General features: G+C 39.2%; 1 protein-coding gene across 1 annotated transcript; it reads right to left on the bottom strand.

Moving 5' to 3' along the window:
- Positions 1–1531: 1531 nt before the first annotated feature.
- LOC108709362 (cell death activator CIDE-B) lies at positions 1532–11921 on the bottom strand. Its single transcript, XM_018249132.2, has 5 exons — positions 11787–11921; positions 9693–9837; positions 6681–6830; positions 5389–5576; positions 1532–1667 (listed from the first exon to the last, which is right to left on the bottom strand). Exons 1-5 carry the CDS (start codon positions 11825–11827, stop codon positions 1532–1534), a joined length of 660 nt encoding a protein of 219 aa, XP_018104621.1. The 5' UTR covers positions 11828–11921.
- Positions 11922–17575: the final 5654 nt, after the last annotated feature.

A 17575-nucleotide genomic window follows, 5' to 3' on the forward strand; every position in this document is an offset into this window, starting at 1 on the left:
CCCCAAACTCCGTAGCAGCTGATGACGTCACCAATGGCTGAACAAAACTGGAAGCAATAAAAATAAAGGTACAAATAGAACTATAGGGAAACTCAAGAAACAAAATTAAATAATGTGAACACACACAGGGAACAAACACAAGTTTAGCAGACACAAAAGTAAACACAACACAGTGTAGCATTTTGAAGAACATACATGAAAGTGAGACATTTCACACAAAAAATCCTGTAGATTATAATGCATAATATACCCCCTACCTAAATTTATAAAGATATCAGAAGTCACCTCGGAGTTATGTGACCTGTATAAAAGCACTCGGCCTGCGGCCTCGTGCTTTTATATGGTCACATAACTCCTCGGTGACTTATAATATCTTTATAAATTACAGTAGGGGGTACATTATCCACTATATAATGGAGTGTATGGGAGACAGCCTTTCTGTAATTCAGTGTATGGATAACGGGTTACCGGATAATGGATCCCATATTTGGATTTTCCCAAATTCTGAATCCCCCAGCAAAAACATTTGTTCTGAACTAAATCTAAATTAATTTCCTTCTTTGCATAATCAAATGTATGAGAACACAATTTTCTCTGAATTATTTTTCTACTTGCATCTACTTACATCTATTTGGTTTGTATTTTTTTTTTCTCTTTTTGTCTATATCTTTCATCTTTTCTGTTTCTTTTTCATTCTTACTTAATACTTATTGATAATGTTAAAAAAAACATCAATTAAGAAAGAAATATGAACAATGTTTTGGAATGTCAAAATTTTAAATGAGCACAATAATGCACCTTCAGCATTTTGGCACATGGACATAAGGGTTTTTATTCAACTAAATTATGATTCAATTATTATTCTTGTGTGTCAAATTTTCACAAAAAAAAGAAATCCTAGTACAGTAGTTGTTGCAATAGGTAATTTTGTAAACAAGGGCAACACTTGTGTATAATAATAAATAAAGTACCCCTTGTTGGAAAATATGAGGATTTTAGAAGTAACCTTGGAGTTCCATGATTAGTGATGGGCGAATTTGTGCCGTTTCGCCGGAAAATTCGCGAATTTCCTGCAAAATTCGCGACATGGTGAAAAATTCACGAAACGGCGCCGGCGTCTCGTTTTGACGCTGGCGTCCGTTTTTTTTGGACGCTGACAACAAATAAATGCAAATAAATTCACCCATCAATATCCATGACCTTTATATGGTCACAAACTCCTCGGTGACTTATAATATCCTTATATTTTTCAATAGGGGTACTTTATCCACTTAATATTATGCACCATTGGCTGCCTTTTATTTACAGCCATAGGTAAAAAGTGTATGTCACACTAACATGGCATAAATTTAGCAGCATCAAGACTATGAAACTACAAACATGTAGACTTTAGCAACCTTATTTTCAATTTACAGACCCACAATGCACTGTGCCTATTTATTTTTGATATTACAGTAAAAGCAGCACACTACATTTTTTTGGCCGCACAAATATTACAAAGCAGGGACAGAAAGGACAGAGTTTAGGGGAACTACCCCTCATACTTGTAGATTCGGTTATTCTGCCAGTGATCTGATCCTTCCAAAAGACGTTGCAAAAATCCAGAAGCCGTAAGCAGCACTCGCCCAATCCCTTGCAACGTCACCGACAAAAACTTTAAAAACTCCCTGTAGGAAAACCATATACAAAAATGAGTGAATATGGCTAACAAGCTTGTACCTAAAAGAAAAGGTGTACCCTCCACAAAATAAAATATAAATGATTAAATAATATGAATTAGTATTGCTGCAATGACAACTTGCATTATAAAGACACACATGTGTTGTTTCTTGTGCCTGCTGGTTCAATAATGAAATGCCTTTAGGGGATTGCTGCTGCCTGGCATGCACCTATGCCTCCTTCTTTCAAGCCCCATGAATATAATACATTTAAACTGCCCTTATTCCCCCACAGTAAGCCCTCCAGCTACCCGTACATTTTTTATGTTTCTCTGGTTGGCACCCTCAACTAGGGGAGGAGGGGGTTCAATTGGGCCAGGGCCCACACCCCCTCAGGGCCTCGGAAGCTTGCGCACTGCTGATTTCCGGCCGTATCGGACGATTTTGGGGAAGATAATATGGTACAGAGGGGGGCGGGTGCCCGGCGGTATGTCCCGCACCAGGGCCCGTCCCCCTCCAGTTACGTTACTGCCCTCAAGTATGTTGTAACATAACCCAAACAACATCACACTATACTGTATACAAGCTATCCTGCCTGTTACTCAGTTATATCGTAGTGTGGATATGAAAGTGTTCCATGCTACTATTTGAAAATCAGGATGAGTCCCTAGAGGCTGCAACATGAGAGGTTTTAATGCAATACAAAAATTAACATAATAATACATTGGGGAGGAACCAGGGACCAAAGTAGTTTCCAATAAAATTATATTTTATAATAAAATTGTATAATATTTATCTTATTATATTTTATATAATTATATTATATAATAATAATATTATTATATTTTACATTTTATTATATATATATATATATATATATATATATATATATATATATATATTATTTTATATTTTATTATAATGTTAATATATTTTATAATAGCATTTTATAATACATTTTTTAAGGAGTTTATAATAAAATCAAATGGTAAAAAGGACAGAAAGTAGAATGAAGGGAGAAAAATGGAAACTAGTAGCAGGACTATATACATGTTACAGAAAATGGTGGCTGATGGAAGTGAAATGGATAAAGAAAAAGGGAAGAAAAAGTGCAGGAGAAAAATGGAAATTTAAGGAAAGAAGAAAATGCAAATGAAAAAATGAAAGTGTAGAACTGAGAACTAAAGAAGGGATGCCAAGTCAGAGGGGCAGATTCACCAACGGGCAAATTTTCGCCAGCGTCAGCTTCGCACCCATCGTACCACTTCGCCAGGCTACGAATACGCTAATTCACTAAAATGCAAAGTTTCGTCCCGGGCGTTGAACGCTGGCTACTTTCCGCTAGCGTTACTTTGCCTGTGCGAGCATTTCATAGCGAAGATGCACTAGCATTCATTTGTGCCTAGTGAAACTTCGCTAGTGATCTTGCTCTTAGGTCAATTTGCATAGGGCGGGAAATTTAAAGTTGTATGGACGTCTTTATTATAAATGTTACCAGTTTATAGTACACATGTCCATTGTCCAGGGATCCTTAATAAAGGCAAGAAAGTTAATATAATGCCCTACACATGAGCCCACTGTAAAATGAATGTTCCATATGTTAGGAAACGTCTGGAAAAAAATGGTTCCCCCAAAAAAGTTTGTTAGGACTTTTGCAGGCAATTCTGCTAAAAAAATGAAAAGACGCCAGATTTTTTTGAACTTTGGTGCATTTTCGGCACACAGGGTATGAAGTAAGTGACAGTAGATTGAGGAAGACCTAATTGCTTTATAGCACTTCGCCTGGTCTGAGGTGGCGAAGGCAACTCTGGTGAAAGAGTTACGTTCAGTAAAATCCCACTTTAGTGAATTTGCGGAGTAACGTCCGTTCGAAAGAGCAAAAAGTCGCCTGTCGATAGAGTGCAAATGACTGCTAGCGATGAACTGTTTCGCTATTGAATTGGTGCCTGCGCCTTTTAGTAAATTGCCGATGTCCCTGCGGGTGGCAACACTGGCGAAAAGTCGCTAGTGTTAGCCACTTCGCTCTTTAGCAAATCTGCCTCCGAAACTGAATAGCATGGCACAGATTAGCACTGAATAATATTGTGTGGATATATGGGGCTGTGCATTTATTACTGGGACAATAGGTAATACAATCTGCTGGCACATTGTCGACTGTATGTACTACTGGGACACTGTGATTGTTGCACCTGTACTTAATTGTGTGTTTCATTGTAGTTTCACGGACGATTTCCGCGCGATCAGACGCGCTGCACAAAAACTCAGGCGTCACGTCAGATGCGACAGAAATTAGGTAAGTAATAGAAATGTCGGATGAAGTCCCAGTGTTGATCCGACGCGACACGACTGTCAGTTGCAGATGCAACGTGCAGCGTCTGCATCCGACAGTCGTGTCGGATCAACACTGCAACACCATCCAACAATGCATTCACTTACCTTATTTCCATTGCATCCGATTTGACGCCTGCGCTTTTGAGCAGCGCATCGGATTGCTCCAAAATCGTCCTTGGAGTTCCTCCCTTATGGTAATATGGTTGTGGCTAATATATAAGGGGTTATTTACCTACCACTTTGCAGAGAATAGTATCAAGAGGTGCAGATTAGGTCTGTTTTTACTGTCAATACAGCACTGACTAATGCAGCTAGCAATGCATTACTGAGGAAAGCTGCAAAAACTTCTCATAGCCTGTGGCAAATTATACAGTGTGCTGATTGCAGCTTTTTTTTGTTCATATAGTGGTGCAGCCTGTGAATATTTAGTGTCATGCACTGCTTGCGATAGAATCCCAGCTATTACATTGGCCCTGCCTATGGTAGCCACTAGAGCCAGATTCTATTTATTCTATTCTATTTATTTTCAGACATTAGCACAAGAGATGTTAGCAAAACAAAATACTGAGCCTCCTGTTCTAAACCTGGTTTCTTTGTGCATGAATAGTATACAAAACATGCAGTATCCACAAAATATATTTTCTGAGTGGCCTCTAACACTTCTGTTTGGCTTAAAGCAAAGTTTTTGCATTTTCTTACTAGTTATACGCCACAATTATCTTAATGCGATTTGTTTTTATATGTATATAGACCATTACTTATTGTGTTCAGTACACACATGCATAGACAATATCAGCCATTATCAGGGCCGGACTGAGAGGAAAAAGCTGCCCTTGCAAAAGTATCAAAGCAGCCCATTTATTCACGCGAATGCAAACATGATACTGTATATATATTTCTAACCTCAAGATTAACTAGAACTAGTGTTTATCAATAGATATTTTAAGTGTCCATCACCATATAATCCCCAGCAATATTATACACCCTATGTGCTGGAACTGGCCCTTGCATGAAATATCTCACCCTAGTTTCTATCACAACTATTCTATCAGATGGATTAGTTGCCCTATACTTACATAATATTCTAAATTTTCCTTTGTGTGCCCTCATCTAGACCCTGCACCCTGGCAGATGAGAGGACTTTAATTACCATGTGTCACAGGGCCAAAGTGTGGCAGACTTGAAGAGACTAGGCTGCCTGATGCAACAGCTCATTTACATTTCTTAAGTGAGTGTCTTATTTACACTTTAAATACAGACCTAATTTGCATTTTTAGGTGAGCAGGCCATTTACATTTTAAAGCAAGCGGCCCATCGGGCATTTGCCCGAACCCACAGATTGCCAGTCCGGGCCTGGCCATTATGGTCAGTATGTTTCCCAGGTTTGTGTTTCACATACCTGAGCACTTTCTTGGGACCTAGACACTGGAAGTCACAGCTCATAGAGTACAAGCCATAAAAAGTGGTCTTTATATTCAGACTTCCAAACAGGTCCCGTGGGTTGAGCTTGTAGACATTAAAGGTGACTTTTGCAATGTCCCTGCTGTTTCTTGGTTTCTCTTGCTGCAAAGTATACGACAATATATTCTGGAATAATGGTAGAAAATTAAATGAAAATGCAGGTTGCGCACACCACTTTTGAGTCACAATAAAATGCAACTATACTGTGTAAAGCAAATGGTAAAATCTCACTTAATTTTTTTGCTATATATATATATATATATATATATATATATATTTAAAAAAAAAAAGCCATGGATATCTTGTCAATTATTTCCTTATAAACGGTGAGTACTGATGTCATCAGTTATAATGATGTGAGTGAGTAGTGATGCCATTTCTGTCACATGACTCACTGAAACTTGTGTATTATATATATAGTGAATAAAGTACCCCCTCTTGTAAAATATAATGATATTATAAGTTAAAGAGGAGTTTTATAACCATATAAAAGCACAAGGCCAAAGGCTGAGTGTTTTTATACAGGTCATGAAACTCAGAGGTAACTTCTAATATCCTCATATTTTGCAACAGGAGGTACTTTATTTATTATAATACACACGTTTCAGTGAGTCATGTGACAGAAATGACATCAGAACTCACCGTTTATAAGGATACAATTTACAAGATATTCATGGCTTTTGTGTATTATAATATTATAATAAATAAAGTACCCCCTGTTGCAAAATATGGGGACAATAGAAGTTACCTCGGAGTATATAAATATAATAGTTTCTTGTGGATGCCTTTTAAAAGGCACAGATAGTTGGGTTGGAAGCTTAGCCTCTGATGACACCTAGTGAGAGAAGAGCAGTACCGACTGATTTGTGACTGCATTGTTATAAATATAAGAAAGGAACAAATATTAATATGTAATGGTCTGGCTAAATGACTTCAAACACAAGAATCAGACTGATTGATATTTGTTTCATTGCTGGAGATACACAACACCTTTCAGTTGCATCTGGTTATTTTGTTCTTATTCATTTTAAAAACAAGAGGCAAGACAACAGGTTCCTTATGGGGTATTAGCCCTGGCAGATATTTTGTCATAAAGTATATGAGAACTTCCCTTGCCCCCAGCATTGTGACACTTGGGCCTCCCTGCATGGAGATAACAGGCAGCGTAGGGAGAATATAAAGTACATGCAGCTCTGATTGTGTTATGGTTAAAACTTTTATAGACTGTACCTTCTGTGGAACCCATTTTTGTCCCCTCTCCAAGACCATGATCACAGAACCATCCTCTAGCGTTTCAAAAAAGTCTTCCCTGTCCAGCAGTGTCCCGTCATCCTCCAGCACTAATGATATGACTCCAGACAAGAACAGAGCATCCATAGCCTTACAAAGAAAAATATCACAAGAAGAAACCTTAGACACAGTATATTAGGGATAGTTGAGGACTCAAGCACTTCACCCAATAAATTTACAATTTTTGCCATTAAGAAATTATACACATGGGATATTAGCATGGAAGCAGTAATGTACAAAATGAGATGCAGAAGTGCTTGCCCTATCATTATAATGACAGTTCGCCAGCCTGAAAGTGGAGAACTTCTCTGGACGAAAATCCATTCTTGTGCTCTTAGTAACTCAGTAAAGAATCAGTGGAGAACTTTCTCCAATAAAAAATTAATTTGCCAAAACTTGCTGTTCTCATCTTCTAGTAAATTGCCCATCTTGTATGAATTATCAGTCTGGGCGAATAAACACCAAAATTCAACTTTTGTTATTTTTTCCTTAACAGTAAATATGCCCCATAAGAATGCACACAGTTAATAAAAAACATATCAGCTGATCTATAAAGACTGGATTTCTAAAACGTATAGGTTTTAGGGCAGGGCAAAGAGGGACTTGCCCAAGCACCTCACTCAGGGCAGTTGGGTGGGAGCAAAGCTGTGGAAGTGGGGTGACACCACCATACACTAAAGAAGTGATTATCAAGACGGAGTTCACAGTGAGTTTCAGATGCAGCTAGGGTTGCCATCCGGCCGGTAGTTTACCTGCCAAGGCCGGGGCCGGTATTGTCCTTTAAAAAAGCCCTTGGCCCGCCCCCAATTCACTCAGAACTTACCCTTTTTTTGGCCTTCTGACCATTGCGTGATGTTCCTTCGCCCTCTTTTGCGTCATGGTATGTGGCTCCGCCCCCTTTGTGTCATGGACAACCCCTTTTGTTCCCGCCCCCACCAGCCGGTAAAACTTTACAGAAAAGGTGGTAACCCTAGATACAGCTGATGTATATAATTTTCCTTTCCTTATGCTTTAATGTGCTGTAAATGTTATCGATATTAAAATGGTTTCTATGCATTGTAATTTTCTGCACTGCTGGTTGTGATTACATGTAACATTGAAACCATGTATGCTTCCCAAAAGCCAAGACCACAGTGTCCATAATGCATTGAAACAGAATCACAGAGCCAACTATTTTCCCATGAGGCCCAGAAACATATTTAGTTGTTTTTTCTTTCTTTTCTAGATCCTAATCTTTAAATATTTAAGAAACAAAACATCCTTTATTGACTATCTACATAAAGTAATAAAGTTCTTGATCCTATTGCGATAGAAAGACTAACCCTGGCCCCGTGACAGATTGGATGAAAAAATGACGGAGGAGCTAACCATTAAAGCACACTGATTGACCTAAAATCTAATGAGCTTGCAGTTTCAAATGGTTGACTGTCTGGAATCGAATATGTTGAAAGATAAATAGGTGTTTAAAAATTATTATTGCTCTGCAAAATTATATCAGTGTGACATATTTATTTAGGCCATTTTTATTAGCATGTAAAATGTCTGCTGTGAAGTATCTGAGAGGGGAGACGTATGAGTCTGAGAAAAATGATAAATCAATGAGAAAATATTATAATATGGTTTCATCATAATATTATATTATATCATTAAATTGATACTTGTTCCAAATAATAAATGCTTGTTCCTAATAATAGCAGTGTGGAGTTCAATTAGTGAGGTAATTGTTTCTGTGAAAAAGCAGGTGTCAATTACAGCCCTTATTTAAGGAAGGAATGAGCAAATGTTGTGCATGCTGGTTATACTGCATTTCTCTCTGAGTAAAATGGTTTAATCCAGACACTGTTCAGAAGAGTACTTTAATTAAAAGATTGATTGGAGAGAGGAAAACATATAAAGAAGTGCAGAAAATGATAGGCTGCTCAGCTAAAATTATCTCAAATGCTTTAAAATGGCAACCAAAACCTAGAAGATGTGGATGAAAACAGAAGACTACCATTGGAATGGATAGAATATTGGCAAAATGGCAAAGACAATGATCAACTTCAGGAAGATCAAAGAAGGTCTAAAGTTACCTATCAGCAAGAAGTCCCTGCAAAGTCCCATTGTTGAAAAAATACAAGCTGAAGAAGTTACAATTTGCCAAAGAACATACTGATTGGCCTAAAAAGAAATGGCGCAACATTTTGTGGACTGATGAAAGCAAGATTGTTCTTTTTGGGTCTAGAGGCTGCAGACAGTTTGTCAGACGACCCCCAAACACTAAATTCAAGTCACAGTACAGTATGAAGACAGTGAAACATGGTGACACAAGTATCACCATGGGGATGTTTCTCATACTATGGTGTTGGGCCTATTTATTACATACCAGGGATCATGGATCAGTTTCAATTAATTAAAATACTTGAAGAAGTCATGTTGCCATATGCCGAAGAGGAAATGCCCTTGAAATGGGGGTTATAACAAGACAATGGCCCCAAACACACCAGTAAATGAGCAACATCTTGGTTCCACACCAACAAGATTGACGTTATGGAGTGGCCAACCCAATCCCTGGACCTTAATCCAATAGAAAACTTGTGAAATGACATAAAGAATGCTGTTTATGAAGCAAAACCAAGAAATGCAGAAGAATCATGGAATGTAACATTTACACATTTTTCAGTTGATACAGTGATTTTTTGAGTTTGTAAAGAAGAATACAGGCCCTGCTGTTTTTAACAGATTAAAATTCCTCTTTCTTCACTTTCTGTAAAGGAATAACATAAATGTGATACATTTTTATTCATGTTTTGATTTGGAATAGAATGTGCAGTGTTCCCAATGCATTTGCGTGTTTGGAAATAAAAATTATTATAAGGATTTTGAGCTTTATTCACTTTTTAAAACACACTGCAATTATTCTGAACTCAACTTTATATATGGAGCACAGATAATATGTACCTTTCCACTTACCCTAGCTATTAGCTCTCTGAGAGATCCGGCTGTAACTCCTCTGCGTACAGTACGGTCATGGTTACAAACTCGGAATGGCCTCTGTGGTGGTGAGGAGGCAGTCTTGACTCGACGACTAATCTCTGAACCCACAGAAGACACAGACCTGTCAGCAAAAGGAGACTGGATATTAATGCAGAGAGCTACACAGCTACACAACTACAGCTGCATAGGCTTAGGTTATTGCCACCTGGGGCTGAAAAAATCAGCCCCTTCTCTTCTTGTCTGCATCCGGAACCTTTGCTTGCACTCAGGCAGATGCAATGGTTCCGGGTGTAGACTAAGTAAGGGGCGGATTGCAGCATAGGGGCTGATCCTTGGTACTGTGTTTTGCAGCAGCCCCATATGGCAATACAGTATAACATTTTTAGGTCACAGTCAGGGACTTGTTTACAATAAGTTAAAGTTAAAAGGTGTTGTTTACCTTTAAATTAACTTTTCTAAGATAATTTGCTGTTAATCTTTATGTCCTATTATTTATTAGAAACCATGCAGTGGTTTAAATGAGAGAGTGGGCGAAAAAGTAGGAGAGGGGCTGAGTAAAGCAATAAGTAATAAAAAAATATCAATACCAATAAAATTGTAGCCTCACAAATCAAGCATTTTTTGGCTGCTAGGGCAGCGACTCCTATTTGAAAGCTGGAAAGAGGCAGAAGAGGAATGCAAATAGTAATAATAAAAAACAAAAAATAAAGACATGTTGCAAAGTTGCTAAGAAGCGGCTATTCTATTACAAAAGTTAGGTGAGCTTCCCCTTTAATATTAAAGGGATACTGTCATGGGAAAAAAAAATTTTTTCAAAATGAATCAGTTAATAGTGCTGTTCCAGCAGAATTCTGCACTGAAATCCATTTGTCAAAAGAGCGAAAAAAAAAATTCCCAGCTGCCCCAAGTCATGTGATTTGTGCTCTGATAAACTTCAATCACTCTTTACTGCTGTACTGCAAGTTGGAGTGATATCACCCCCTCCCTCCCCCCCCCCAGCAGTCAAACAAAAGAACAATGGGAAGGTAACCAGATAGCAACGTCCTAACACAAGATAACAGCTGCCTGGTAGATCTAAGAACAACACTCAATAGTAAAAACCCATGTCTCACTGAGACACATTCAGTTACATTGAGAAGGAAAAACAGCAGCCTGCCAGAAAGCATTTCTCTCCCAAAGTGCAGGCACAAGTCACATGACCAGGGGCAGCTGGGAAATTGACAAAATGTCTAGCCCCATGTCAGATTTCAAAATTGAATATAAAAAAATCTGTTTGCTCTTTTGAGAAATGGATTTCAGTGCAGAATTCTGCTGGAGTAGCACTATTAACTGATACGTTTTGAAAAAAACATGTTTTCCCATGACAGGATCCCTTTAAAGAAAAGGTGAACGTTAAAGGTGAAACACCATTCCTCACCCAACTTGTTGACTGCCTGGTCCCTTTATAGAGGTAAGAAAGGGTAGCTAGGTGATTAAACTGGGCAGGTACCAGTGTCGCCACCGTGTTCAGGAGCTACAGTATATACTACATCCTAACACTAAGCCACACCCAAAGGTGGATACATGCAAATGCACTGTACATGTTATAGACAAAGTAAAGTATATAGACAAATATAATATTAACATATTGATAGTAACAATGCTATAGGTTACAGTGCCCCTTTAATAAACCTAATAAAACAAAGACATATACAGTTTAATTCTGTTTTCTCTGTAATACTTTGGATAGAACAGACACAGCTCTAATGACAATATTAAGTAACGCTGTGCAAATTATTACATGTCACTAGCTGATTATGTATCATACAGAGTATTTTAGGGCAGGATGATATTAAAATCTGTCATACAATCAGCCTATGAAGCCCTTCAGCAGACTGGGGCCATAAAAACCTTTAGAGAGACACATGTGGCCTACGGGCATCCAGTTGGACAAACCTCATGTAAAGGAACAAATCACAAAAGTAACTGGACTCTCTCTAGCCCCAATTATTGTTTCTATACTATGACAAAGCAAATAAATCACTTTAAAATCAGTGAAATTTTGGTTAAGAGTTTGGTAAGGAAACCAACCTGATTAAAGAACTCGGAGCGAAACTTGATATAAAATCCATGGAAATCCACTGTCAGTGTTTATGTGCCAGTGTTCCTATAATGGCTATGGATCCACAAGTACAGACTATTGAACTTTCCAGCAAAAATAAAGGAGCAAAGGTCAATACCATGTGAGCGAATTGTGATTTCAACACGGACAGCTCAGCCCTCACTATCAGCACACAGAACTCAGCCAAGGAATGTACTCTGACCAAGTCTCTCTTAGGGGGAAAATATAAAAATGCAGCTAGTCGCAACATAATTATGAAAGAAAGGTAAAATGTTTGCTTATCAGCAAATGTGCTTTTTATATAATTCAAAACCTTGATTGTTTCATAAATAATTTCACTTTCGTTTTTTCCATAAAAAAAGTTCTTATTAAGTTAGTAAACTTACATGAGCTCCTTACCCCTGTATCAGTCAGTATTCATCTCTAATATGAAGTTTTCATGCATACACCCAGTGCTTGAATTGGGAACAGAAAGATGAAGGGATGGTGTGTGTGGCATGTGTTGCCCCACCCACAGGATAAAGCCCCGCCCAGCAAATTGTGTTTTTAAGAGGCCACGCCGCTTTTGTGACCACACCCTCTCTAAATCAGGATTTAAATCAGTTAAATCACGACTAAATCAGGATTCCATGTATAAATACCCCATAGAACCCATAGCTATGGAAAGAATTATAGGACATACTCCTACATGTGCAGTATATACTGTAGCTTTAATGCGCTGTTTAGGTAATGATATCTGATTCCCAGATTTATAATAGTTAATTGTCAGCACAATACACAAATATGATGTTGATGACCAAGAACCCAATTACACCACAATAAACCATAATAGTGCTAATATACTGTAAGCTACAACATAAAACTAAACTCCTTTGCCTAAGGCCATATATTACCCTGATTACCCATACAGAGTGATGGCTTACCCCATTCTGGCATAATATGTAATTTGTATTATAGCAAAAGCATGAGGTATGGCAATGATTGTCATTTTGCTATTAGGTACTATACATCCCACTGACAATATATGTCCTTGCATCAGTGAATGATACATTAGGTGTTGTTAGGTTGTTAGGTGTATAAATCCTACCCAAACAGCAGAACACTAATATATATAGAAACATTCCACTAACCCTAAGAAGCAATTGAACAGAATTGTAATTTGCAAATGAAAAGGCTCATCCTTGCCCACCATACAGTGAATACTATAGGCACCATTGTACCTTGTACCCCAGCTCTATATCAGCCTCACTAAGGCAGCACCCCAAGCAAGTTAGTCCGACTTAGCTTCCTGTCAGGCACCTACTCCTGTTATTGGGGGCCACAGAAAACACATTCCGAGTTGAGGAAATGAAGCTGAATTCCCCAATTAGTGTTAAGAGTAAGCAGCAGGAGTGTGAGTATAAAGCAAGCCCCTTACCTAGGCTGTTATTGGAGACTGTAGTCCTTCTATTTTGGGCTGTTCCTAATAAATAATCCTATCAGCTTGGAATGTTTGATTCAGTCATTCCAATATTGAAACAAACCAAGAAGCCAAGTCGCTCTGAGTCACCTGCCACCAAGCCAGTTGCTCCCAATGAACAGCCTCTCTCTCTCTCCGCCACTCCAACTTGCTTCGGACTCCCTGCTTCACACAGGCGGCTCTACCTTCCCAGCAGCACAGTCACTGAAAGACCATCCCGCCTTACATAATGTGACACAGGGCAGGGATCCCAGCAACCGAGATGCGATCTCACGGGAAGGGGAGGAAGGTGCGCTCATTGTCCTGGGGGACACTGGGAAAAAACACCCCACCTCACTAACTGCTTCACTGACCAACCTACAGGAGAGCGATTTCTCCTGATGATGTCATGAAACAGCCACCATAGACAGAGCTCACAGGAAAAAAAAAAAGCTCCATCCGGGGAAAATTGGTTCCAGTGGCATCTGTCTAAGGGGATGGACATTACTGAAAAAAAGAAGTAGCGGGATGCCAGCCTACCGCATCCCGCTCCAATTCCAGCACTGCATGCATGCTTGTTAGTGATGGGCGAATTTGCGCCGTTTCGCTTCGCCGAAAAATTCCCAAATTTCGCGTGAAATTCGCGAAACGGCGAAAAATTAGCGAAACGGTGAAAAATTTGCGAAACGGCGCCGGCGTCTCGTTTTTGACGCCAGCGACCGTTTTTTTGACGCCGGCGCCCGTTTTTGCTGCGAATTTTCGCGGGCGTTTTACGAATTTATTCGCTGGCGGCGAATCGCGCAAATTCGCCCATCACTAATGCTTGTTAATAATTATCCAGAAAGTACCACCTTAAACAAATAATTCACATTCTTAGAAATGATTTTCTCGGTTACAGTTAAATACTACCTTATATTTGATGGCTGCATGAAGCCAGATTGGAGGCAAAACTCCAAAAAAACCCTATTGGGTTTACTTCATGTTTAAATTATTTTTTAGAAGACTGATGCTATGGTGATCCAAAGTATGAAAGCATCTCTTATCTGGAAACCCCCATGTCTAAAACATTTCGCATAATAGATGCTAAACCTGTAAAAGTAATAATAATAATAAGATGAATACTTGCACGATGCAAGAAACAATAGATGACTCATTACATTCACAAAATCAGGTTGGGCTATTGATTTTGTTTCTTCACCTTCAGTGTAAACTGTGCAATCACACTAGAGACTGATCTGCCAAAGCAACGATTTGTGGACACACACATACACACTGTCCCTCCCTGTCATCTTGAGTCTATTTATACAACTAACAAAATGAAGCAAAGTTAAAGCAGTATTTTGTATGGGTGGGTGGCTGGCAAATTAGACAGCGTTGGACTGGAGGGGTGTGGGCAAAACAGGGCTGACACATCAGGGGCCTGCAACCCCCTCAAGGTGGGGGGGTCAAGTCAAATGCACTGGGGGTGCCAATGTGTTAGGCACCCCCACTAAATATAATTGCTTTTCTTAGATCCTGGGCTGGATCTTTTTCCTTTTTGAAACTTTTGTTTCAATTTTCCATAAGTATAGCAGACAAGCTTAAAAAAAAGAAGCAGTACAATATGATATAAACAGATGATTATTAACAATATCAAAGTCCTGTGTCTCGTTGTTAATGAGAAGGAGAGGGGAAAGGGATGGGGATGGGGATGGGGAAGGGCAGGACAGATCCTTGCTAGGCTAGCACTTCAATTTGCTGAAAAGTGCATCAGCCTGGGGTAGTATCCTTTAAGCACCACCAGCTCTACTGGTGTTCCTCCAATCATCCTTTCTGTTGGGGATAGGCTGCACGTGCTGTAGTAAAAATTGAAGCTTTAAAGTAAAGGTAAGGATGCGCTGAATCCAGGATTCGGTTCGGGATTAAGCCAGGATTCGGTCTTCTTCAGCAGGATTCAGATTCAGCCAAATTCAAGTTCTTGGCCAAACCGAATCAGAATCCTCAAAATCATGCGACTTTTGGTCGTGCAAACCAGAAAGTGAAATTTTTTTTAAATGCGCACTGCTCATGTGGTTCTCTTTAACCCTTCTTGTCCCTTATTTTTATATGCAGTTAGAGATAGTACCCTGGGCCAGTACACTTTTCAGCAAATAGGAGTGCCGATCTGGAGCTCAAGGTAAGAGATTATATTCACTGGGGGTTAGCCTAACACATTGGCCCCCAATGAATTTGACTACACTTGTCATTCAAACATCTTGAACTTTTTTATGTTGTATTTATAATCTTTATTTATAATAAGTGCTACGGTTAAACTTTTATGTGTGTTAAGAAAACATACTCCCGTGTAGGAAACTGGCCTGCCACTATTTTTTTTCCATATATTACACCATAGTGGTGTTGTGCAGCCATCATAAAGGACCTTGAAATCCTCTGTGCAACAAAAGTTCCCTATTTAGTGCTGTCATGGCTATTTCGCTGCCTACCAATTCTTCTCAGTTACAGGTCCCATTGATCTGATAGCTGGAAATATTTAAATTTGCCATTCTCCTGCTTTCTGCTAGAGGCAAAAGCATCTCTTTACCAACACTTTCCATCGATCATTTTGCATGTCTTATGGATAGGGTTGCCACCTGGCCGGTATTTTACCGGCCTTGCCGGGGCCGGTATTACAAATTTATCGGCAATGCAGTTGCCGGGAATTTGTAATACCCTTTTAAAAAAGCCCTCGCCCTGCCCCCATTCGCGCAGAACTTACCTTTTTTGCAGTGTTCTTGACATCGCCGCAATGCCGCTCCGCCCCATTTTGCATCACACAGCATAGCCCCGCCCCTTTTTGCATCTCCTTTTTGAACCCGCCCCCCACCGGCCGGTTATTTTTTTCAGTAAAGGTGGCAACCCTACTTATGGACCAATGTGTAAAAGAAACGGATCCGCACACACCGATTAGTGCAGTCGGGGATTATCCCCTTTTATTCAGCCACCAAACATCAACGTTTCGGGGGGGAACACCCACCCTTCATCAGCTTGCAGGATTGGTGAACTACAGGTGTGCGGTAGGATAATTACATTGTAACCCTACTTATGGAACATTCCACGAGGCCTCACAAGGAAACTTTGGGTGACTTCGGAAAACTAAGCGCTCCGTGTGCCATCCCGCCGGCGATTTAGATCTTAGCTTGTGCCCTTTCCCTGATCTCAGCTGATCTGAACTGCATGTGCAGCTTCTCTGTAAGTGAGGAAAGACACACCAACTTCTTTGAAATTAAGACAGATATCAGCAGCACACTGTCGATTTGAAGAAAATGTGAAGTTTTATTGAATCATTCAAAAAAGTGCAACGTTTCGGGCCACCTGGGCCCTTTATCAAGCCCGGAAGCAGGCGTGGGTCCTTCAGCTCAGCACCTGATACGGCAAAAGGTATTTAATCAGGGATTTAAGGTCTCTGCCTTTGATATTGTATATGACACCAACTTCTTTGAAACTTTTGAGATCTAAAATCTTCAGATTTGCAATCACATCAGCTCGTTGGTGAAAAACTCAAAGAGCACTTGCATATCAATATGGAAAATGTTGATCCCAATCTCTGTACTACCTACAGTACCTAGGTCATTGTTACATAGTGATGTATATATATGCATATTTTTATTTATACAGGTATGGTATGTTATTTGGAAACCTGTTATCCTGAGAGCACTGCATCATGAAAGACTGCCATAGACTCCATTTTAATCAAATTATCAAAGTTTTAAAAAAAAGTTTCCTTTTTCTCTGTAATAATAAAACAGTAGCTTGTACTTGATCCCAACTAAGATATAATTAATCCTTACTGGAAGCAAAACAATCCTATTGGGTTTATTTAATGTTTAAATGATTGTTAGTTGACTTAAGGTATGGAGATCAAAATTACGGTAAGATTCCTTATCCAGCATTCTGGATAACAGATCCCATACCCGTAAAATGCTAGATGGCCATTAGGTGACATAACAATACCAGCAAAGCCAATAAGAGTAATTTACCTAAAAGAAGGCAGTGTACAGAATACAAAGAAACAGGTGCAATCAGCCATTTTCTATCCATCACCTAACTTTCACTGCAGAGAATGCAGATTGTAGCAGCCCCCCCTATAAGTTCTGCACCTGATGCAAGAAGAAGTGCTGCCTAAATGAGAGGGAAGCTCTTGCACTTCTTTCTCTGGTCTCTTTAAACCACCCATACATTTATTAAGCTCCTTTTTGTTTCTGTAAGTTTCCTATTCACTTTAGAAAATGTTCTTCATGGCGCAGTTGTAGGATAAAAAAATAAACATTTGCTCAATGCTCATAAATTCTTTCCATTGTTTCT

Source organism: Xenopus laevis, chromosome 2S (assembly GCF_017654675.1).
Source record: "Xenopus laevis strain J_2021 chromosome 2S, Xenopus_laevis_v10.1, whole genome shotgun sequence".
NCBI classification, from domain to species: domain Eukaryota; kingdom Metazoa; phylum Chordata; class Amphibia; order Anura; family Pipidae; genus Xenopus; species Xenopus laevis.